We start from the raw sequence: 24,518 nt of genomic DNA, 5'->3' as shown, positions 1-24,518 counted from the left end.
AACACTTGAACAATTCAATCAAATAATCTGGAGTGTCTAATTTGGTCAAGCCCACTCTTCATTGTCCATAGCGCAAAAAATCACACCGATTGGAAGATCCTATCCACCCAAAATTTGCACTTAATTTCATAACCATCCAATTTCCAACCAACAAATAGAAAGGTTACAACGGTCCAATCAAAGTGCTACTTTACAACCAGAGGTAATCCATCATAGTCTCCATGAAATATATGGTCAAAATTGTTGATTAGATATATTTTTCAGAAACAACCCCGACTATTCCTTTCATATTCGTTTGATCGGATGGTCAGAACCATCTGATCGCTGTGATTTTAACATGTGGCCCACCAAGTTATATGATGGAGCTAGTGGACGGTCCAAATCACAACTCTTGTAGTAGAGAGAATATCATATGAAAGATGAATAGGAGGTGGGATCTCAATCATAACGACTGAGCGGGCTAAAAAGCAATGAAATCGGATGCAAATTGCGTGGTGACCTTGCCACCACGGACGTCTGTGGCCACCCGACGTGGCAGAATGTGATTGGCCCACATACCGCCATCAAAGATGGGGCCCATGCAATGCATTCTTGAAAGTTGTTAGGTCGAGGGACAATCTCTGACAATGGCACATGGCCCACTAACATCCCGCCATGTCGGGTCACCATAGACATTCGTGGTGGCAAGGTCACCATGCAATCCATGTCAAAATGGCAACGGAGTTGTTTAGCGTTCCGCCTTTACAAGCAGCAAACATGGCACACATGTCATAGATCCAACCCACTCATCAGGTGGGACCCACCAGTTAGATTTGTGGTCTAGAAGATTTAAGTTGATCTGATTATCAAGTAGACCAAACGTGTACATTGAACATGCACTGCTGGTCAATTTCTCTTAACCATCAACAATCATAACAGCAACAGCACCAGAATGTTGAGAAAGAAAATAATGGTCCATATTCAACCAAAGATTGATTAAATATTTGACAAGTAAGATCTTCTAATTTAGGGATTTTTGTACATGGTCCATCCACTGTGGGGCCTATAATTCAACTGTGGAACACTGAATGATGGGGCCTATACAAACTGAAATTCCACGTCCTCTTGAAACCTATTGTACCAAAGAATGATTTGAACCTCGAGCCACAAAATATCCTCAACCTTTGGGTTTGGACCAGCAGGACCATCGATTGGTGATCCAAACTGTCGAAATGGTGGGCCCACTGTGGATAAGGAATTCTGCAAACATTCTGCTAATCAAACAATCATTATACTTCATTTGGTGACTCGCAAAACGATGGTCAAGAGAACATAGAGCTACCAAATCTAGAGGTTTCTTCATGGCATGCTATATCTACATTGAGACCCACTTGACCGTTAGTCGTTGATCACCAAGACATGGGGCCCACTTGTCCATAATCAAGGCTCAAGGGTACAATGCATTCTCTTGGCTCGAGGTCAATGAGAACATCTTCAACGCATGTCAGCCCGTAGAAGTCGAGCCACCATTGATACCTTTTTGGGCCCCACAGCAATTTCTTATGTAGCATCCACTCCGTCCATCAGCTTCACCAAGTTGTGGAAGAGCAACAACCCAAAAATCAGTCATAATGCGCGCTCAAGTGGGCCACCCACAGGAGACAGTAAGGTCAGAAACGCCCTCCATTGATATCCTTTTCCAGGCCCATGACAATGACTGCTGTGGAATCCACTCCATCCATCAGTTTTGCCAAGTCACGGCGAGGCAACAACCCAAAAAATTGGCCACAACGGACAATAGGGTGGGCCATCCCATGGGAAAAGTGGCAGTAGAAATGCCCGCCATTGATACCTTTAGAACCCACTGCTATGTCATTTGTGACATCCACTTTGTCCATCAATTTTTCCAAGTCGCAGTATGGAAAGAGCCCAAAAACTATTCAAAACGTACACTCAGGTGGCCCACACCAAAAGAAAAGTGGGGGATGGAAATGCCAACTGTTGCTATCCAACTGTTTCTTCAGCCTTTGGAGCCCACTTGAAACTTGAAACTTGCTGGTTTTTTGCTTCAATCCTACCATCGACTGCTGAAAAGGATGGATGGCACGGATGTCAGCAAGAGTATCAATGGGCCCCACCCATCCTTGCATGCCAAATAATATTCTACCACATGAAGCAACAGTGTGAAAACGTAGAGTCAAAAGAAATGGGGGTAAAAATGACTTTTTGGATTCTCTTTTGGATGGCTGGTTGCTAAAAGTAAGGTTCTTACGATTGATAATTTGAGAAAAGGGGGGGTGAATCCAGTTAATGTGTGCTCATGCTGTATGGCAGACGAAGAGACAGTTGATCATCTATTTGTCCATTGTCCATACATCTATCAAATTTGGACAGAAATGTTAAGGTTTTTTGGAATCAAGTGGTCTTTCCCTGATTCTGCCTGGCATGGAGTCAGATTAGGCAAGCAAAGGACAAAGTTATGGAGAATAGCTCTCTTGGATATTTGGCGGTCCGTTTGGGAAGAAAGGAATGGGAGATGTTTCAGGGATGCCTCGAATTTGGTGGAAGTTCTAGTGCGGAAGGTCAAACGTATGATAATAGAATGGGCTTCTAATGTAGATAATCTCAAGGGTTGTAATTTTCTCTTTATCGGAGTTTAGGCGATTCGCTTCCTCAGCGGCCTGATGGGGACATCACGCGCACACGAACGCCCCCCTACGCACATACGCAAGGAGAAGGGCCCCACCATCGATATGAATCGATGACGACGTCCAAGGGGGACCCCCCAGCTAGGGGATTGTGTTCTGGTTTCTTGGAGTGGACCTGATCGTCATGTGAATCCCACCATGGGATCTCATGATCGTAGCCCACTATTCAAGATAATCTAGTACTTTGGGTTTTGCTTATTATTGTTACTAGGAATATCATGGACGATTTAAATATCATGGACGATTTAGATTGCTTTAATTAGTTGTTATTTTTTATTACTTCGTCTCCAAGTAATAGGGTGCACACATGGCGCGAGTTTTGGAGTATAGGATTTTATTATAAATAGGCACCCCTCGTAGTCTTTTTTCTCATTGATGATTGAATAAAATTTCTGTGTTTTCCTGCTCTTCTCTGAGTTGTGAAAATCCAATTGGATGTGAAACCCTCCCTTATTCAAAGGGCTAACTACCGTGGTGTGAAGCTGCACCCATCCCGATTCGCTCTCACCTTCTACCATCCATATTAGTCTTCTCCTACAGTCATTTCACCTGCAAATCCATCGTTATTTGCAATCGTTCTTTCTCTACAGCAGATTTCTGGAATCTCGCCATGGAGGAGGGCTGAAACTTAGGCAAAGCACTACGCACGAACCGTATGTCGGATTGGACCGAAACTTGGGGGGTTTGTAGCCCAACGCTAGCCGACCAACCCCAAGAAGGGGGTTTTTGGGTTCGTGGGCCCCAAGCATGTGCGAACTGCCTTCAACGCACGTGCGTCAAGCTTGGCCTGCTATCCACACACATGGGCAATCTTCAGGTTCACTCTCTCATCTCTTTCACTCCTCTTACCTGATTTCCCCAACCCTAACCCTAGATTGTCTTAAACTCCCAATTTCTTTGCCCTTTTTCCAACCCTAGAGTTTCCCGAATTGAAACTTGTGAATCCCTTGGATTAGGGAAATTATTCTTGTGCATGTGTGGCTGAATCTACTCTCCTTTGAGTATTGTTTGGTTTATAATTTTAATTGATCCAGCTCTAGCATGTGTAGGCCTGGACCCGCATAGATTCCCCTTGATTGAGTGCTTGACTTTGTGAGATGTGGAATTTTGTGTGATTGTTTTGATTGAGTGCTTGACTTTGTGGGATGTGAAATTTTGTGTGATTGTTTTGAACTAGTATGATCTAAAGCTTGGAATCTCGCATATAATGTTTAAAATTTCATGTCCTGCATCACAGCCCCTCTCCTTGTGTCTTTTTTCTCCTATCTTAATTCAATTCAGTAATCTTTCAAAAAAAAAAAAAAAACTCATTTCATAGCCTACCGTGAGTCAAAGTCAACAGAGGCGGTAATCTGACTATATTTGGAAACACCATGCGAGTGTTTGGAAATATTTTAAAAGCAAACTCTGATTTGTCGATTGGCCAAAAGGAAGGCAGTTGTATGAAGAAAAAGAAACCTGTTTCTAATTAGGCCATAATAGTTGTTACAAGTCATATTGTAATCTATTATGGCCACTATTACCATTAGTGGATACCTTAAGTATAAGGGCCTGTTTGATAAGCAAGCAATCCATGGGAAAAAAGAAAGGAATTCATAATCATTATTTCATATGGTACTACTGAGAAATGGATTCCAGTGGATTCCATTTATAGTGGTACGTTTGATTTCCAAGTCGTTGTCGTTGTCGTCATCGTCATCTTAGCCTTATCCCAACAAATCGGGAACTTTAGTGACTTCATGTGAAGAGAACGGTCACCTTAAATTTTGTGCCTAAGAATTATAGAAGTGAAAATGTGTAATGACTACATTATTAAACCCATGATTTTGTTTGCAAATCAAAGAGAGGTTAACTTCTAACCTCATATCAAAAGAAAAATGTTTCTTTCCTTTCTTTTCCCATGGATTCTCGCTTAGCAAATGAGCCCTAAGGGAAAGCTTCTAGCTGTTTATTTTTTGCCCCATTTTCCAAGGATGGCTACTACACAAGAAAGCCTCTCTGGTTCTATGATAACAAGATGATATAAAGAGTATGATGAAGAAGAGGAAAAGTAAAAGCCTAAGAAGGAGACTCCGACTTGCAAAACCTATTTAGGGTGGTGTTACAATTCAAATTTCATTTGCTTCTAGAATCCATAAAGGAATAATTTTTTGAAGCAAAGATGATATATGATTCCAATCTTACAACATATAAACTTCCACAAAGTGGCATGGAAGTGAGTTTGCATTCCAAAAGTAGAAGGGAATGGGTGATTGGGTAAATGAAGGATATTAATATTGCTTTTGAGGCGTGTTTGGAAGGTTGTAAATTGGAACACCTGCTGGGCAGGATTTTACAGACACAATGACACAAGCACAACAGTGGGGTCTCTTAACTCCCATCCTTGAACTCCTCTTCAAGAGGTATTAAGGGGCCCATGCAAAAGCAAAGGCAAACTCATGATCAGTCCAACTAATAGAGAGGTAGAATGAGGGAAGGAGAATTTGGTTGGCAACTCTTACAAAGTTTCCAAATGGACTGGTCAATAATCATCCATGGAACGAAGTTTCCAGATCACAACAAAGTTTCCAAAATGGACTGGTCAATAATCATCCATAGAACAAAGTTTAGAGATCAAAGCATGAGCATTTTCAAGCCCACTTTGAGCAGAATCGGATGGACCCTGAAATGGGGGAAGCAGTGCTTGATACTTGAAACTGGACTCAGATCCTCAAGGAAACTTCCCAGACTTTTTTAAGCATGGGATGTGATTTTCCAACAAGCTCCTTGTGTTTCAAAGAAGCTCCTCATAACTCACAATGAACTGTTGGCCGTTAATTGAGATAGGCCCATTGATGGATGTTTAAATGAAAAGAAGAGGCTTTTCCATGCCATTGTGATGCTTTGCATGTTCTGCCACTGAAGAATCAAGCACCCACCTGTTTTTCCAAGAGCAACTACTCAAAAAGAAAAGGAACAGAAGAAGAGGAACAGTGAAGTACTGGTTCTCTTCTGTGTTCTATTGAACTGGCGAAGTAGGTTAAATATGAAAATCCAAAAAGCCAAATGCATATCTCAGAATTACCTTAGGGATATAAACTCTTAAATGGCCTATTCATGACATATGGAGAGACTGCTGAAGAAGAAAAAAATAATGACTAGAAAGAATGATAAATATTGCTATGTGATTTCAATGAATAAGGTATCACTTTTGGACTTTCACACCAAAGCAAAGAAAAACCCAGGCTGATAGGTGAGGATCAGATCATGGATATAATGAGCAGCTCAAAATCGAGTCCAAATTGCAATGATGAATTTTCAATTAGAAGGGTGTGTTTGGATAGACTATCACATTGAATTTCAATAATCACTCCAATGAAGTGGGAATAACCAGATTCAAACTTCCTTCCTTAGCAGTCATGTGGCTTGTTGAGCTCCAAATTACAGTTCCATTACCATCAAACAGACTTTAAAAAGGAACGGAACTGCAATTTGGGGGTCCATCATGAACACCACTAAAAATCATCAAAATGTGTCATTCCCTCATTAAACTGAATGTTCATAATTCAATTTACTACTACATCCAAACAACGCCAATATTTAAAGCAACCATGAACTTTTCACAAATTTAACATAAGGCAATAGCAAAATGAAAATCCAATATAGCTTATCACGCCAATCTCACTGGGAATGAATGTAGAAAGTTCATGGCAAGTTATTCAACTACTCTTGGAATCGAAACAGCCATTACGTTAGGATCAGTTGTTACTTGCTAAAGAGTTCTAACAAATCAAGAAGATATCAATATTTATGAATTCCAACCTCATCATTTCCCAAAAAAACAAAAAAACAAATTTAATGACTTGAATAATTTCCACAACGCAAGAAAATAAATGACAGCTTTCTATAGAAAACCAAAGTATAGTAAAAATAATGAAAGAAGGTTGTAAACGTTTGCTTACTCAATGGCAGTGTAACTTCAGAGTTTTAGTAGTTCAGTATGGCTGACCTTTTTAACTAGGCCTTGAGCTGACATAAGTTCATAAAATTTGCGCATAAGCATTTCTTCTTCCACCTTCACATAAAATTAAAAAAACATAAAAATCAGCAAATTCTACTCAATGAATAAAGGCTAGACAATATATTCATTGCAGAAAGATAAATAGAAACTACCATGTGCAGTACAAAAGAAATGACACTATATATTTGACAAGGAACCTGAAGTCTATGCAATTCATGTGACATTGACCGGTATGCTTCCATAAGAACTTCACTTTGCTTCTCCAGGTGCCTGCATAAATAAGTGAGATTGACATCTTTACATGAGTAAGATACACCATTACAACAAAGCTGAAACATGCAATGTCTGTTCAGCCAAGAAAACTGGTGTTTTTCATTAGGCCCGAAACCATACAGGCGGCCTGCCTTTCCATGGTCCAGACTGTTCTTGTGGTGCTCCCTATCATGAATGGGTTGTGCCCCAAAAACTCCCCCATCATAAAAAGATAGGCCATACATCCAGGTGGATTTTCCCCGTGGAATGTCGACTGTAGGTTAAAGTAGGCCAACCAGATAAATAGTCTGTATAATGAGATATGGGCTCCACTGGATACTAGCATGAACACAAATGGCCAATTTATTTGCATCATAAATAAAAAATAAATTTAGATAAATATCATTCCTCAGAACGACAAATAAGCAAGCATTTAGAAACTTACTTCAACATTTCAGCTGAGTGCTTAGCGTCCATTTTGGATGGAATTCTGATCTAAGACATAAAATATAAGTACCAACATTAGTTAAAGAAAAATGGAAAGAAGAAGAAGAAGAATAGAAACTCAACCGTTAACTCACTCAGAAAGTTACAAAAAAATATCAGACATTTTCAGAATAATGTCATCTTTAACTCTTTTTGAGAATAGTATTCTCAAGAAATTGGATACCTGCTCATCTTAGATGTGTGTATAAGAAAAATCTACCCACATGTACTTTGATGGATTAGCATATGTGGTAAGCCTGAGTAGAAAAAGGAGATCATATTGGATGTGTGATCCTACTACCTATCATCATCTAAGCCTTAACCCAATTAATTGGGGCCAGCTACACGCATCCTATTTTTCCATTCCACTCTATAAAGGACAATATCCTCAATTAAACTATAGGTTATCAAACCTTTTCTTACTATCTCCACTCACATTCTTTTGGGCCATTGCCCTTTAGAGCCTTCAACTTGAACCCACCCCTTCTAACTGGTGCAATTCTTAGACTTTGTTACATATGGCCAAAGCATCTAAGTTTTTCTCTCATCAGTCATCAATACTACTCCTAAGTCCCTTGAATGCATTCATTTCTAATTCTATCCTCCCTCACCATGAGCTATCTGTGGATTATTGTGCTAGGTTGAAAGAGGAGGAAATAAAATGGCACCAGAGGTCCCAGGCTATTTGGCTCAAAGAAGGGGATCGCAATACTAAATTCTTTCATGGTATTACTAGAGCCAGAACGCATGCGAACTCTATTGCTTCTCTGGTTGTGGATGGTCTGCCCACCTCTGTTAAGGAAGGCAGTTCTAAGTCAGTTGTAGATTTCTGTTCTAAGTTGTCTTCTGAGAATGTCCCCCGTCCCCATCCTGACAACCTGCACTTAAAGAAAATTAATGAAGAAGAGACATCCTTTCTAGAAAAGCCCATTATGATGGAAGAGCTGTGAGCTGCAAGCTGCTGTTTTTTCGTTAGGAAGGTAAAAGTCGTCGGGCCCTGATGGTTTTCCGTTGGCGTTCTTTCACTTCTTTTAGGGCATTGTCAAAGTTGACATTCTTAGTTTTGTTGATGACTTCTTTAGATCTAACAGGTTGCAATCTAACAGGTTGCCTTCTGAATTGGGCAGCGCCTTCATTACTTTAATCCCAAAGTTGGAAGGTGCAGTCTGTCTCAAAGACATCCATCCCATCAGCCTGGTTGGAAGTCCTTAGAAAATTTTAGCTAAAATTCTTAGTCAGAGATTGTGTCTTGCGATCCCTAAGATTATCTCCCCTTTTCAAAGTGGTTTTGCTCAGGGGAGACAAATCTTTGATAGCATTTTAATTGCTCATGAATGCCCCCATTCTTGCATCAGTGCAGGTAGGTTGGGAGTTATATGTCTAAATTGGATCTGGAGAACGCTTATGATCATGTAGAGTGGCCTTTTCTAGATTATATGCTTCGGAGAATGGGCTTTGGAGATAAATGGGGATCTTGGATGCGGTCTTGTGTTTCTTCAGCTCATTTCTTTGTGTTGATTAATGGATCTCCCTTTGGTTTTTCCATAGCCTCCTGAGCCCTTCGCCAAGGAGATGCTTTATCTCCTTTCCTCTTCATCATTGTCTCTAAAGCTCTGAGTTGTATGATAACTAAGGGTCAGGAGGTGGGTCTTTATCGTGGTTTTAAGGTTGAGAATTACCCTAATTGCGCCTGTCATCTATAGTCTGCTGACGATACTCTTTTATTCTATGAAGATGATGAGGCCATGATTGATCTGTTGAGTATGTCTGTTTGTTGGTTTCAAGTGGTTTCTAGGCTAAAGGTGAATCTTTCCAAGAGCAATCTGTATGGTTTAAACATTTCCCCTGAGCTTACTTCTTGCTTGGTTGAAGCCCTCGGTTGTGGAGTGGGATCCCTTCCACTTCGTACCTTGGTCTTCCTTTGTGTGTGGGTAAATCATCATTGCATGTGTGGGATAAGGTAATTGAAAGAATGGAAAGAAAGGTGACCCCTTTGAAAAGTCAATTCTTGTCCTTGGGGGGAAGAATTTCCTTGATCAAAGCTTCCCTCTCTAATTTTCCTGTTTATTTTGTCTCTGTTTCAAAGAATTTCCTTGATCAAAATTGCTCCTAAAGTGTTTATCAATCTGAATTTTGCCCTTGGAGACGGGTCAAGAATTAGTTTCTGGTTTGACACCAAGTGTGGTGAATCCCCCTGAGCCCGGGATTTTCCAGCACTTGTGGTTCTATGTCTTTTGCCATACACAATGGTTGAATGCCTTTCTGGGGAAGGAGAGTACGGTGTTTGGATTCCTCCTTTTAGGAGGAATCTGTTTGATTCCGAATTCCGGGATCTTGCGTCTCTTCCTCTTCACTTGCAAGGAATTGTCTCGTCTTTGGAAGCAAGGGATTCAAGGGTCTGAACTCTAGTTTCTATAGGCTCGTTTTCAGTGCAGTCCTACAATTCTATCTCCTCCCTTACCCCAGCTTCTTGTTGTCACACAGGGGTTGTCTGGTCCTACAGAGCCCCTCCTAAGGTGGCCACTTTCGCTTGGTTAGTAGGCAGGAACAAGGTGCCAACAATAGATAATTTGAGGAAAAGAGGAATGTGCCTTACAAATGTTCACCTACTACATTTGGAGGATGTCGAGTATGTTAATCACCTCTTCATTCACCATTCCTTTTATTCGGATTTCTGGAACGGAGTCCTCAATCGCGGAGTGACTTCGGCTATGTCGAAGACCATTGATGGTCTTTTTGGCATGCAGATTCAGGAGGTTTGATTGGGAAGAAAAAAATGGAGAATTCTGTCTCATAAAGCATGGCTGGTCTTATTGCCATCTTATAAAATTTTCCTTTCAATTTGATTGGTATGCAACAATCACCTAAAACTCTAGAGGCGCATCCCCACTTCACCCACCCAGCTCCAGTTCTATGAGCAACATTTGTCTCAATCTCTCCACTCTCATGAATTATCAACCCAAGATATCGAAAATGGTCATTTGGAGTGGTACACGACGATTACGTAAAACTCTAAAAGCGGATCCCTACTTCATCCACCCAGCTCTAGTTTTATAAACAGCATCAATCTCTCAGTTCTAGTTTGATTGGTATGCGACAATCACATAAAACTCTAGAGGTGCATCCCTACTTTATCCACCCAGCTCCAGTTCTATGAGCAACATCTGTCTCAATCTCTCTGCTCTCATGAACAATTGACCCAAGATATCGAAAATGGTCATTTAGGGTACTTCACCATTAGCAATCTTCACTAACTCTTCATTCCCACTTCTATTGTTACTAAAATTGAATTCCATATACACTACTTTTGCCCAACTGATTTTAAAACCTTCATATTCTAAAGGATTCCTCCATAGTTCTAGCTTTGCTTTTACCCCCTCATTGCATCCATCACACAAGGTTCCTACAACCTATTTGAACCAACTGAAGTTTCACAGTCAACTTTTATTAAAAGTGCATGTAAGATAAGCATTTTCCCAAGAAATTGAATAAATATTTCAAACAACCAATTGAGAATTGATAAAAGTATAGATAATTTTAACATACCTAAGGGATCAATAAATTATAGTACAAGTTACACCATTGCATTCATTGAAGAGATAACTGACTCGATGTTGAAGTGATGAATTTTAGGGGGGCAAATATTCAGGGTCTGACCTAACTAAAATGTTTTCCAAGCAACCATACATGTGCCCACCTTTGTCTCTGATTGAGTCCGATCATTTGGTGGGACCATCGTCAATGGGCAATGACCCAAATATCTCATCCATCGATAAATCTCATACACATGGCCAGTGCATTGTTCTTGTTGAATTAGGATGTTGGCTAAACCATCCATTTACAGGCAGCCAGTTGGATGGAGTAGATTTTTAGGTATGCTAGCTGTACGATCTAGATTACTGAAAGGGGGGCCCAACCAGTATGGTTTCTGGGCCAAATGGTAAAAGATATTATACAATGCCCTGCCTGAGTTACTTTTGTTTTTCATCCGCACCGGCATTTTATACAGGTTGGCCCATTTCTCAGGGATGCACATAGTTCATCCAGTGGGCGCACCGGGGATGGGTGATGCCAAAAATGAAACTCCTCCCAGCCATTCTAGTGTTGGCTTGCCATTGGAAGGTAGAAAGAAATCTCGCCAATGGTACATACACAGAGGAAAAAGGTCCACCAATCAGATGGCTGAACTGTTCAATGAGGGAAATTCATCTTCCATCACCCATCCATGGATGGGCCACCTAGATGAAGGATTTGGACTGCTGAAAGGAAGGACACCCTTAGGATGTGAATTTAGTGAGAAATGCATACCATGTCTTTATTAGATCAAGATTAATGTAATCCCTCATTTTAGAAACAAATGCCCATCAATGGGGCTAGACTTGTGCCTGTGCAATGGACACAGATGGCTTGCAACCGGGGGCTGCAGGAGATTCCTACAGCCCCCAACGTGCCTCAATGAAAAAGCACCACATGCGCCCTTTAGATGCAGATGCAGGCCCCACAATGAAAAGTAAGATTCTCATTTGTGAAATGACATTTTTGCCCTTTCCACTACAGAGCTGACAACTAGCAAGTGCACATGGCGCTTTTTCATTGGGCCACAAGAAACCCCTGCAGCCCCCGTTTGTCAGCAATACACATCCCTGTGCAATCAATTACTAAATGGGGGCAACTCATCCACCATAATGACCTATAATTGGGGTTGTCACAACTAATTGGGGTTGGCTACACAAATCATGGTCTACCATTCCAGTTATCTGGGTTTGAGACCGGAAATGAGAGCACAAGATTCCACAGGTGGAGTTAACCAAAAGAGAATATATTATAGAAAATCAAAAGGGAGCTGTAATCCCAATACACATAGCCCTGCGGACAATATATGCATTTGCCACCAATCTTATGGAGAATATCCTAGAAATCACACCGATTAGACGACTGTAACCATCGGATTGTGTCCATGAAACGAACGATTATGGAGGTATGGTCAGAGGTTCAGTGTAAACAAGGCAATATCAGATGGTTAAGGTCCTCCATTCATCATGATTCCTGGGCTCTGCTACATTAGCAACAGGGTCCACAATTTGGATGGTCCTAAATTGGCATGCATACTATGGTTCAGCAAATGGCAGCAGACACAGTTAACCCCCTTATCACCAATGACGATTCGTTATAGGATGCTCACGATGCTTTGCATGGCATACTTGGGTTTTCAGTTCTGAAGACCGGGGCCCATGTTCTGCTCTCCAGAACATTACTCCATCAAGTACAACTGTGAATGGACCATGCCCGGATCTCTCACTATCACCAGATCCTCTTTACCAATCTTGTGTCCTTTACAATTGAAACTGGACTGTTGTTGCATCTCTTCTCAACCGTCTATTTGTAGGCCACAAATCAAAGGGTTAGGAATTAGGATGGACCAATAATTGAGATTCTAGAGAAATAGCACATCCATGGTGGCAAGCAACAACTAATGATCTGGATTCCTGAACCATGGGCCCCACTAGCCATAACTGAAAATAGGAGTTGGTCTGGAATCCTAAAGGATCCTCCTCATCAGCAAATGGACAGTCTGCAAACCCACGAGGACCCTGCATGTCAGACCCATAATTCAGTGATCCGGACCATCGATATGACGGACCTCACAGAGGATAAGGGATGCCCCAAAAATATCATAGATCGGACCATCGAAGCCCTCTATCGGAATCCAACAAATAGATAGTAAAGAAAATCCACATCAGTGGCGCGAAATCATGCTGATTGAACCATCAAACCCATCTCTTGTAGCCCAACAAATAGATATTAAAGGAAAGGCACGTCAGTAATCCACTTGGGCATTCCTTATCCACTGCGAGACATCAGATCAACGGTTCGGATCACTGAACCATGGGCCCCACAGCAGGGAGTCATGTGCATCAGAGACCCAATAGTACTCATAATTGCAAAACCCTAAAAAACCTAGACTTTCTTAGGGGCCGTTTGGATGCCTGTAACTTGTGTAAAATGTAAGAAAGTTACAGGTGACTTTCTTACAGTTTGTGTTTGGGGGAGAAATGTTACAGGTAACAAAGTCTCAACCTGTAACTTTCTATCAGGTAAGATTGCAAGAAATGTAACAGAGGAATTAGGTGTTTTTCAAGTCACAGGTTACTTTGTTACAGGCAACGGCTATCCATTTCGAATTTGGGAGAGGGTGGTGGAAACGTAACCGCATTGAAAGTGCACCTACCTGCTCTGAACCAACGTCTCCTTCTCCCTCTCTCAGCGTCTCCTTCCCTCTCTCTGCTCTGGCAAGGGAAGCCCTAACCCTTACTGTTCTTCTGTTTTTATTTTTTCCTCTCCATGTTTTTTGTTCTTATGCGCTAGTGCGGAACGGGGCTGTTTGGCAGGGGCGGTTTCGTATGCCTGACTGTGGGGCCCACAGTGATATACTTTCCTTAAATCCACACCGTCCATCCGTATTGAAAGCTCATTTTAGATACGATCCAAAAAATGAAGCTGATTCTAAATTTCAAGTTCGCCACACCACAAGAAACAATCTTAACTAAATTCCTACCGTTAAAAACATCGCGGATCCACTGGAATATTTAATTTTTGCCTGGTAATTCACTAGGCTTATCGTACTGAGTCAACTCTACGAGGTCCACCATGATTCATATATTTTATCCGCTCCGTCCATCCATTTTCCCATATAATTTTTGGGCTTAACCCAAAAATGAATCATATACAATTTTCAAATGGACCACACCACACGAAAAAGTTGACTTGAACTTCTACCATTGAAAATTTCTTAGGTCCAGGGAAGTTTTGGATGGAGCTTATAATTTTGTTTTCCTTTAATCCATGTCTTTATAATCTTATAAACAGGTTGGATGGCAAATAAACATATCCGTGAGGCCTAAAAAGGAAGTCATTATCCTAACTGTACCCTAGAATGATCCACTTCATCTTTGTATATGCTTCAATTTTAGGCTTAACTCCTTAAATTAGATGAAAAAATGGATGGATAGCGTGAATAGACTGCATACATTCAAGGTGGGCCTGACAGAGTTTACTCAGTACGATAAGAGTGTGATAAGAGTATACTGAGTAACTCAGTATGGAGTTTGATTTCTCATCCATCCTATTGACAAATAAATCGGATCTCTTATTGTACTGAGTAAACTTAGTTGGCCCCACAGTGATTATATGATTAATCCATGTCGTCCATTCATTTTTCCAGCTTATTTAGAGGGTTGAGGCCAAAATTGAAGCAAATCCAGAGCTAAGTGGATCATACCACAGGAAACAGTGGGAATAATCATTTCCACCATCAAAACTTTACTAGGCCCCACAGTGATGTTTATTTGTCATCCAACATATTCATAAGATCATACAAACATAAATGAAGGGAAAAATCAAATATAAGCTTGATCCAAAACTTCTGTGGCCCCCAAGAATTTTTCAACGGTAGAAGTTCAATTCACATTGTTTCCAATGGTGTGGTTCATTTGATCTTTGGATATTTTTTAGTTTTTTATCGAGTCTTAAAATTATATGGTAAAATGGATGGACAAATTAGATACAATACATAAATCATGGTGAGCCTTAAAGAGTTTACTCAATACGCAATCTTCTTCCGTTGATAGGGTAACAAGGACTTTGAAGAATGTACTAAATAAATATCATCTTGATCCAAAAAAATTTGTGCCCACAATAAGTTTTTAATGGTCAATCATTATTGTTTACTATACTATAATACATGAGATTTAAATCTTTTTATTTTTCAATCATGTTCTAAAATGTGCTTTCAACACGGATGAACAATGTGGATGTGAGAAAAATACATCGCAATAGGCTTCATAATTTGGGATCACACACACGTCGATGGATCCACTCAAGTTTGACTAGCAACGTTATTTATCACTATTAGTTGGTGCTTTGTGGGCCTCACCATATTGCATGTATTTTATCCATGTTATTTATCAAATTGTTTTTTTTTCCATATCATTTTAGAGCTTGATCTCAAAATGAGCAAACATAGGCAAGTCTCAATCTTAGGTGTTTATAATTAAAAACATCATAGTACCAACTGTAATGTTTATTTGATGTCTTACTTCATGATTATAACATAAAGACCTGGATGAAGGGAAAAACAAATATTAATTTGATTTTAAACTTGGGTTAGAGGTCATCAACTCGCATCAACCTATTGGGTAGGCTTTCACCTTTCGATAGGCTTGAGCATAGCCCATATCTGGTAACGCTCTACCAGGATCGACATTTCTTTCAGAGAGGACCCTTAGGATTGACCAGGCATTATGCAAAAGCAATTAACGATCGATGATGTATGAACGTATCATTTTTATAACTGCTATATATAATTGTCTTGATAAATAAATTTAACGTACAATTATAAGTTCTTGCAATTTGGCACAAATTAGCATATAATTTACCACATCATAAAATATTGCGACAAAACATTCAAATTAGTACATCAACTTACTCAATCCACTTCAACAAATATTCTGTTATTGATGGGTCAAATGCACCATTGAATACCGGTGGTCACAACTTCATAGACTTTTCAAGTAAATCTACCTCACAAGACTGATCAAACCTTAGTGGAGATATGTTCCGGTAATGTTGAGATGTCTAGTTCAAGGTGGCTAACATGTCCCACTGAACGACTAACTGATCCTACTATTTTTTAGCATTGTTGCTATCTGCGGTACCAACCCAAAGGTAACATACTATAGCTGAACATTTGGTCCTGTGATGTTAGCTCGAATAGTGGTTGCAGATAATAGGAGTTGCGTGCTATGTTCAGCATCTGCCATATTAACTAGAGATGATAATGATGGTGGTGGAGGAGCTTGCCCTACTTCATTGACTTCATTCTCTCATCTTGCTCGTCAGGAGTTGTTTTAGATTTTTTGAGAAGAAAAGTACACTTGTAAAGGGTATTAAATCACAAACACTGTGCGGCTTCTTAAGGGTCATAACTCCTACAAGATGAACTAACATATATGGTTATATATGTGTGTGTGTGTGGGGGGGGGGGTGTGTGTGTGTGTGTGTGTGTGTCTATGTATTTATCTATATGTATGTATATGTGCATGCATATGTATATGTCTGTGTGTGCATATGTATGTGTATATACACACACATACACACACATATACAAACATATACATATACACATATATACAAACATATACACACACATATATATATACATACACATACACATGCACATACATATACATATACATAAACTTACATATACATATATATATGCATGCATACATACATACATACATATACATGTGTGTGTGTGGATACACAGATACACACACATATACACACATTTACATATGCATACACATATACATATACGTATACATACATATATACACACATACATATACCTGCTTGTGAGGAAACTCAAATCATTCAGGTATATCATAAAACATATAAGTATATAAGACCCAGCATGTTATATATGTAAAACTAACTCAATATATCTGATTCTGTCGTGCGTTTTAATGTTAGTTATAATGATAAAAATTAATTAAATTTATGACTCAGATAGACCGCACTACATTCAATAATAAGGATGTGATCTTAACAGTAGGTGTGTGTGTTTGGGCCACCATAGTATGCATCTTTCATTAAACATATGAAGTACAAATTTCTATGATGAGTAGGATACATAAAAAATAAAAGCTAATAAAAAACTTGGGTAGGCCATACCATGTGGACATATAGCTGTTATAATAAAATTTACAAAACTTTTATTGGTATGGCATATGAAAACTTTTATTCAGACTTATATTTTATAATAAAAATAATGTTTCTCACATAATGATTAGTTCAGCTTAAGAATCAGTCCAACTAGTTATCTCAATGAGTTCAATAAAATTACATACTTTTATATCCAAACTTTTCTATGTGATAATTTAAAATTTAAACAATTATATATTTTAAACTCCAGTTGGTGTGAATATAAAACATTTTACCCGTAACTAACTTACGGATTATCCAAACACAGAAACTGAGTTACCTTTAAGTTAATTAAAACTTACACCCAAATAAGATTACCTGCAACTTTCTTTCATGTGTAAGTAAGTTAAGTTACCTGTAACTTACTTACAACTTAAAAAACTTTTAGCCATCTAAACGCAACCTTAGCACAATTTTAGGTCAAGATTTTTCAAACTTGTAATTTTGAAATCTCTCAGTCTTCGACTCCTCAGTTGGATTGATAGTGATGTCCTCTGAGGAAATCAAGCTTCAGATTTTTTTAAATTTTATTTTAATCTGTCTCTGTGCTGATTCTCATGAAAATTATAAAGAAGATAATAAAGGAATATCATCAGACACGTCTTACCGTAAATCAGAGGATCTACCTACCTCTCTCGAGGCGCTTTGATAGTTAGGACAATGGATTTTTATGGCATGAGACCCTCTAAGAGCTCTTTCTTTTTCGAACCGGAATTATCTAAGCCGCCCTAGTGACGCACTACATAAAATATCGAGGCGACATTGCTGCGACCCTAAAACCGGTGTGGGTGTGACCCTGAACTGCAGGGCCCACCTCGATGTATGCATTGCATATCCACGCTGTCCATCGGCTTTTGCAGCTTATTTTAGGACAGGCTCCAAAAAATGAAGCAGATATGAATGTCAAATGGAACGATAAGAAACAATATTTATTAACCGTTAAAAACCTTTTATGAGCTACGGAAGTTTTGGATAAGTTCATATTGATTTTTTTCCTTTCATCCATGTCTGCATGACTTTATCAATAGATTAGATAAGCAATAAATATTATAGTGGACCGTGAGAAGTTTTTAATGGTGATTATTCAATCACCATTACTTCCTATAGTGTGGTCCACCTAAAATTTGTATATGCATTTTTAAAACTTTTTTTTGGACTTGCAGAGAGTATTAAATCACGAACACTACGCGTCTTCTTAAATACCATGACTCCTATATGATGAACTAACATACATGGTTGTATATATGAATGTATATGTATGTATGTATGTGTGTATATATATATGTGTGTGTGTATGCATATGTATCTATATGTATCTATATGTATATGTCTATATATGTGTGTATATGTATATGTCTCTATGTGTGTGTGTGTGTATACACACACACACACACACACACACACATATATGCACACATATACATATACAGCGGAATGCTCACTTGCGAACCAATTCGTACGTACTACATACGAACTTTTTTGAGAACTCGTCATATCTGATAAGTCTCAAAAATATGAACGGTCCACATGAAGCAGAACCTCACGAAACCCCCCTTGTACTAATTTTTACTTTGAACCAAAACTTCAGTGGGCCATGAAAACTGTAAACAGTTTCTTCCCTTGATTTGAATTTCTCTTTACTATAGCCCACCATAATCTTAGATCGGGGTGAAAATTCACCCCTTAGGTTTCATGGGATTCCGCATCTTATGGACTGTTCGGATTCGACACCCATGACACGTGTGCAAAGGTGCACACGTACGTAGGTGCATAGGTGAGCATGCCTCTACATATACATATACATATAAATACACACATGTATGTGTGTATATATATATATATGTGTGTGTGTGTATGCATATGTATCTATATGTATCTATATGTATATGTCTATATATGTGTGTATATGTATATGTCTCTATGTGTGTGTGTACACACACACACACACACACACACACACATATATGTACACACATACATATACGGCGGAATGCTCACTTGCGAACCAATTCGTACGTACTACATACGAACTTTTTTGAGAACTCGTCATATCTGATAAGTCTAAAAAATATGAACGGTCCACATGAAGCAGAACCTCACGAAACCCCCCTTGTACTAATTTTTACTTTGAACCAAAACTTCAGTGGGCCATGAAAACTGTAAACAGTTTCTTCCCTTGATTTGAATTTCTCTTTGCTATAGCCCACCATAATCTTAGATCAGGGTGAAAATTCACCCCTTAGGTTTCATGGGATTCTGTATCTTATGGACTGTTCGGATTCGACACCCATGACACGTGTGCAAAGGTGCACACGTACGTAGGTGCATAGGTGAGCATGCCTCTACATATACATATACATATAAATACACACATATACCCCCCCCCCACACACACACACACACACACACACATATGTATATGTATATATGCATGTATACATACATATACATATACATACATATATACACACACACATATACTTGCTTGCGGGGAAACTCAAATCATACAGGTATATCACAAAACATACAAGTATATAAGACGCAGTATGTTATATATGTAAAATTAACTCAATACATTTGGTTCTATCATGCATGTTAGTATTAGTTATAATGATAAAAATTAATTAAATTTATAACCTAAATGGACCGCACCACATTTAATAGTAGGGATGTGATCTTAACCACAGGTGTGTGTTTGGGCCACCATAGTATGCATCTTTTATTAAACATATTAATTAAGTGCAAATTTCTATAATGAATAAGATATATAAAAAATAAAACTTGGGTAGGTCATACCATATGAACATGCACCTTTAATAATAATTTTTATAAATTTTGGATTGGCATAGCGTATGAAAGCTTTTATTCAGACTTATATTATATAATAAAAATAATATTTTTTACATAATGATTAATTTAACTTAAGAACTAGTTCAACTAGTCATCTAAATGAGCTTAATAAAATTATATACTTTTATCTAAATTTTTCTATGTGACAATTTGATTTTTAAACAATTTCATCTTACCTATAACTAACTTACAAGTTATCCAAATATAGAAATTAAGTTACCCGTAAGTTAATTACAGCTTACACCTAAACATGATTATATATAATTTTCTTTCACGTGTAAGTAGGTTACCTGTAACTTATTTAGAACTTAAAAAACTTACAGGCATCCAAACACAGCATTAACACATTTTTAGGTCAAGATTTTTCAAACATGCAATTTCAAAATATCTCAGTCTCCGACTCCTCAGTCGGATTGGTAGTGATATTCTCCGAGGAAATCAAGCTTTAGATTTTTATTTTTTATTTTTAAATATGTTTCCGTGCTGAGTATCGTGAAAATTAGAAAAAAGATAATAAAGGAATATTGTCACGCCCCAAACTCGGAAACCGGGCTCACAAAATTCTCGATCGCCGAATCCGGCGCCGACAGCCTCCGTAGAACTCCATTCTCGGCTCCCAGCGCCCATTCGCCAGGTTCCGATCCTGGGATGCTATAAGGAGGATTTTCAACATCAGTTTAATTCGTAATAAGCATAACCAAAGGCATAACCCACAAACAACAACCAAAAACTCCATCACATTTTCACTATGATAAAAAACTTTACAAGTACAATGAGCATAAAAGGAAATACAATGGTGATAGACCAAAAGCTCCAAAAAGATCTGCTACGCACCCAAGCCTCAGCGCTGCTGCGATCCCACGTCACCTGCACGCAACGGTCGTGCATAAGCTTATAGAAAGCTTAGAGGGTGGTGAAAGTGTATGCTTAAGGTGGTAATGTAGTTATGCAGTATCAGAGTAATGCGTAACATACTGATGAATGCCAAGAATCCCATTAGCCGTACCAAGGCCATGTGGTGCAAAGAATAATGTCGGCCATACCAAGGCCATGCAATGCGAAATGCAACTCAAGCATACAAATCCTCATCTAAGTCCACATATTGATACAGCTCAAAATCTGGAATATCACCGGGGTCTAGTACACTCCAAGCCAGATTGCCGCCCCATCGCGCGCAATAAGGTGAGTGAAAAAGACCTCACTATCCGCCTGCCAAAATCGGGCTCGGCTCGTCAATAGCGGACCCATTCCTCGAGCTGGTCAGACTCAGCCTAGCATTGCCCCCTACTCTCGGGCGGGTAAGGCCGCACCCCCTTCCAACCGACCACGACACAGTGGAAAGCGCAACCGTCTGGTAATCGGCACTCAGCGCTCATGCACCCACTCGGTCTAGACGTTGGAGCAACCTCTTGGTACCATAAGGGTTTAGGGACTTTCACCCAGGGATATCTATAGCACCCCATGTAGAACCAAACATTTTCGGTATCCAATCTGGTCATTCACGATATGCATGTGGAGGCTACGGCCCTGATGTCGCTAGGGCGTACAGTAACCATATCACACAATGCGAATGCATGAATCACACTATCCAGTCATGCAGCAATCCTGCGCGTATCGTGCGCTCATGTAGGGCAACACCCCCTGTACGGGAGCCCCTAAACCATCTGCCCGAAGGCATATGCTATGATCAGTCATTTCTCATATCAAGCATACGTATGATGCATATGATTATGAATCATGGAATTAAACATGTTATATGGGATGGATGGTAATCATAACAAAGATGGGCCTAGACGGCCTACACATTAAACGTACGAGCCTAACAATGGGCCCTAGGGAAAGTCATAATGCGGACATTTAACCACACTACACTTGCAATGTGGACATCAAACCAACATTGCTCCCAAGGCACGACTGCCACAAATATCATTACATAAATTATGTTGGGATCACACATTGCAATGGACCTTAGGTACATCCACTGGGCCTTAAATACATCAAATGAGCCAAATCACATGGGCCTTATATTCATTAAGTGGGCCACATCAATGGGCCGCACCAATGGGCCCTATGTACATTGCAATGGGCTATAACCCGTGGGCCTTAGAGTGCATCAGATGGGCCTACTCACATGGGCCTTATGTGTATCAAATGGGCCTCGCCAATTGGGCCCCATACGTGCATCAAATGGGCTTCAACCCATAGGTCCCAATGCATCTTAATGGGCCTTAACCCATGGGCCCCTAATACGTCAAATGGGCCTCGACCCATGGGCCTTACATATAAATCAAAGTGGGCCTCAACCACGGGCCACAAGCAAACTGAGGTGGGCCTCCCACCACTATTATATTAAATATGGTATAATATATAATACATATAATATTATATATAATATAATATTATATGTATATATATATACACACACGCACACACCACACACGCACGCACACAAGAGGCCCACCGTCCCTGGATGGTGGGGATAAAACACTTACATCACTGCTGGCCCCACCGTCTGCCTGGACGGTGGCCATAGAACACATACATCACTGTGGGCTCCATGTGGGGCCCACCATAATGTTTATATTCCATCCAAAACCTTGATAAGGTCGCATGGACCTAGGTGAAGGGTAAAAACAAATTTTATGTTGATCCTAAACTTCCGTGGGCCCCAAAAGGGTTTCAAAGGTAGAGGTTCAATCCCACTGCGGTGTGGGCCACCTGAGACTTAGATCAAGATGATTTTTGGAGTGGGCCCTTGTCAGGGGGTGGCCCACCCGATGAACGGGTCAGATGAGAGATAAACATCAAGGTGGGGCCCACGGCTACAGCTGTGGGTGGCTGCCCGACCGCCAGTCCGTCCCCTGGACGCTGTGCGCAGGCAGCGCCTGCTGCCGTCTGACACAGCAGCCGCTGCTGCTGTGTTGGTTTTATTTTTTTTTTTATTTTCAGCTTTTGTGTGGTTTTCACCGGTGGGGTCCATATTTTGACGATCTACTCCGTCTAATGGCCTTCCATGGCTCAACACGAGCAAAACAAGTCCAATATTGGACATATTTTGACGTATCATAATTTCAGGGAAGGCTTCAATGGTAAAAACCATCATTTGATATGGTGTGGCCCGCCAGAACCTCGGATTGACTCTGTATTTCGATTCAACGCCTGAAATAGGGTTGAGAAGGGAATGAACGGCGTGGATTGAATACATGCATCAAGGTGGGGCCTACATGAGTGGGCCACCCCAAAGCTTGGGAAGAAGATGATATTTGTGTTTCTTTCCAGCAACGTCCAGCGTCCCTGGACGCTGGACTTAGCATAATCGTTGGAGGTGGGCCCTGCTTAGGTGGGCCACCAAGTGATGGATGGCATGGGTACTATACATATAAGGTGGGCCCCACTTATAAATGGTTTGGATAAAAATACCTACCTTATGGTGGGGTTCATTCAAGTGGGCCACACAACCTCATTATCATAACAAAAAAAATAAAAATAATAAAATAAAAGGGAGAGAGATAGAGAGTGAGACCCGCGTGACGGAGGGACCCCGGCACTATGGGCCCTCCCTTGCACTAAATCATACATCAAGTGGGTCCCATTACATGTGGGTCCATGAAATCGAAATCCAACGGTGGAGATCCCTTCTCCACTAAAATAGACGGTCTAGATGACCCTAAGCATGCAAGGAAATAAACATCATGATGGGGTCCATGGAGAATGGCCCCATCATGGAATGATCATGATGATCCAAGTGGGCCATCGGCCACATCTTAGGGTCCAAAGTGAGATCCAAACCATTGATCGGTTGGCCTCACTTGGCCCATCTTAAAAACATCAAAAACTACCCTATCAAGGCACTTACCACTTGATCTTCTTGCTCCCTTGGCTTCCTTAGCTCCTTGTGCTTCTCTTTTATGGAGGAAGATGAGAAATGGATGGTTGAGATGAGAGATCTAGGGATGGAAAGGTGGGTCACACTTGCATTTTCTCACCATGGGAGGACTCATACGTATGGAATTTTTTGCTTATGGGAGAGTTTGAAATTGAGAGAGACTTGTAAGGGAGAGAGAGAGAGAGAGAGAGAGAGAGAGAGAGTGATGGAGTGATGGATGGGAGAGAGGGATGGGTGTAAGAGCTCTTTTTGACTTTTTTGGTAAAAGTTGTAAGAAAGGTATGGCTTGTGAGATTATTTTTTGACTTTAGGGGTTTGCTTGGGAATGGGTGAAAGGTGATGTGTACTTGACATGATGGATTGATGGGATTGATTGATTGATGTGACACCTTATAGAGATTCCCTCGGAATTCTCACGCGCAGCGTTTTCCTCGCACCGAACGCTGACCCACATCTCCCGACCACGGTATCGCCTCGGCGCGCAAGTCGCGGCATCAGAACCGCGGCGACGACGCGGTCGCTAAGGTATAAGTCCTGGGTTTAGTCGACTCGGGTTGACGGCATGAGAATCCAAGTCGTGCGCAAATACCGG

At 40.2% G+C, this 24,518-nt stretch overlaps 1 protein-coding gene across 11 annotated transcripts in view; it reads right to left on the bottom strand.

Annotated features, from left to right (window-relative positions):
* LOC131229788 (uncharacterized) overlaps positions 1-13,794 on the bottom strand; it is a 32,576-nt gene extending 18,782 nt beyond the window's left edge. Inside the window, exons 1-5 of one of the 11 annotated variants that reach the window (XR_009163595.1) lie at positions 13,655-13,728; positions 12,608-12,801; positions 7,385-7,429; positions 6,885-6,957; positions 6,676-6,741 (exon numbers count right to left, since the gene is read on the bottom strand). Coding sequence is in view for 5 of the 11 variants with exons in the window: in XM_058225800.1 (XP_058081783.1) it covers positions 6,676-6,741; positions 6,840-6,957; positions 7,385-7,434; positions 12,627-12,677 (285 nt within the window). In the remaining 6 variants the exon portion in view is untranslated. Of the gene's footprint in view, positions 1-6,628; positions 6,742-6,839; positions 6,958-7,384; positions 7,435-12,607; positions 12,802-13,654 lie in introns of all 11 variants that reach the window. The other 10 variants (XR_009163593.1, XR_009163594.1, XM_058225800.1 and 7 more) reach the window with 10 other exon arrangements.
* Between the last annotated feature and the right edge of the window lie 10,724 nt (positions 13,795-24,518).

This window comes from Magnolia sinica, chromosome 16, assembly GCF_029962835.1.
Source record: "Magnolia sinica isolate HGM2019 chromosome 16, MsV1, whole genome shotgun sequence".
NCBI lineage: Eukaryota > Viridiplantae > Streptophyta > Magnoliopsida > Magnoliales > Magnoliaceae > Magnolia > Magnolia sinica.
This window is presented reverse-complemented; position numbering and strand designations above follow the sequence as displayed.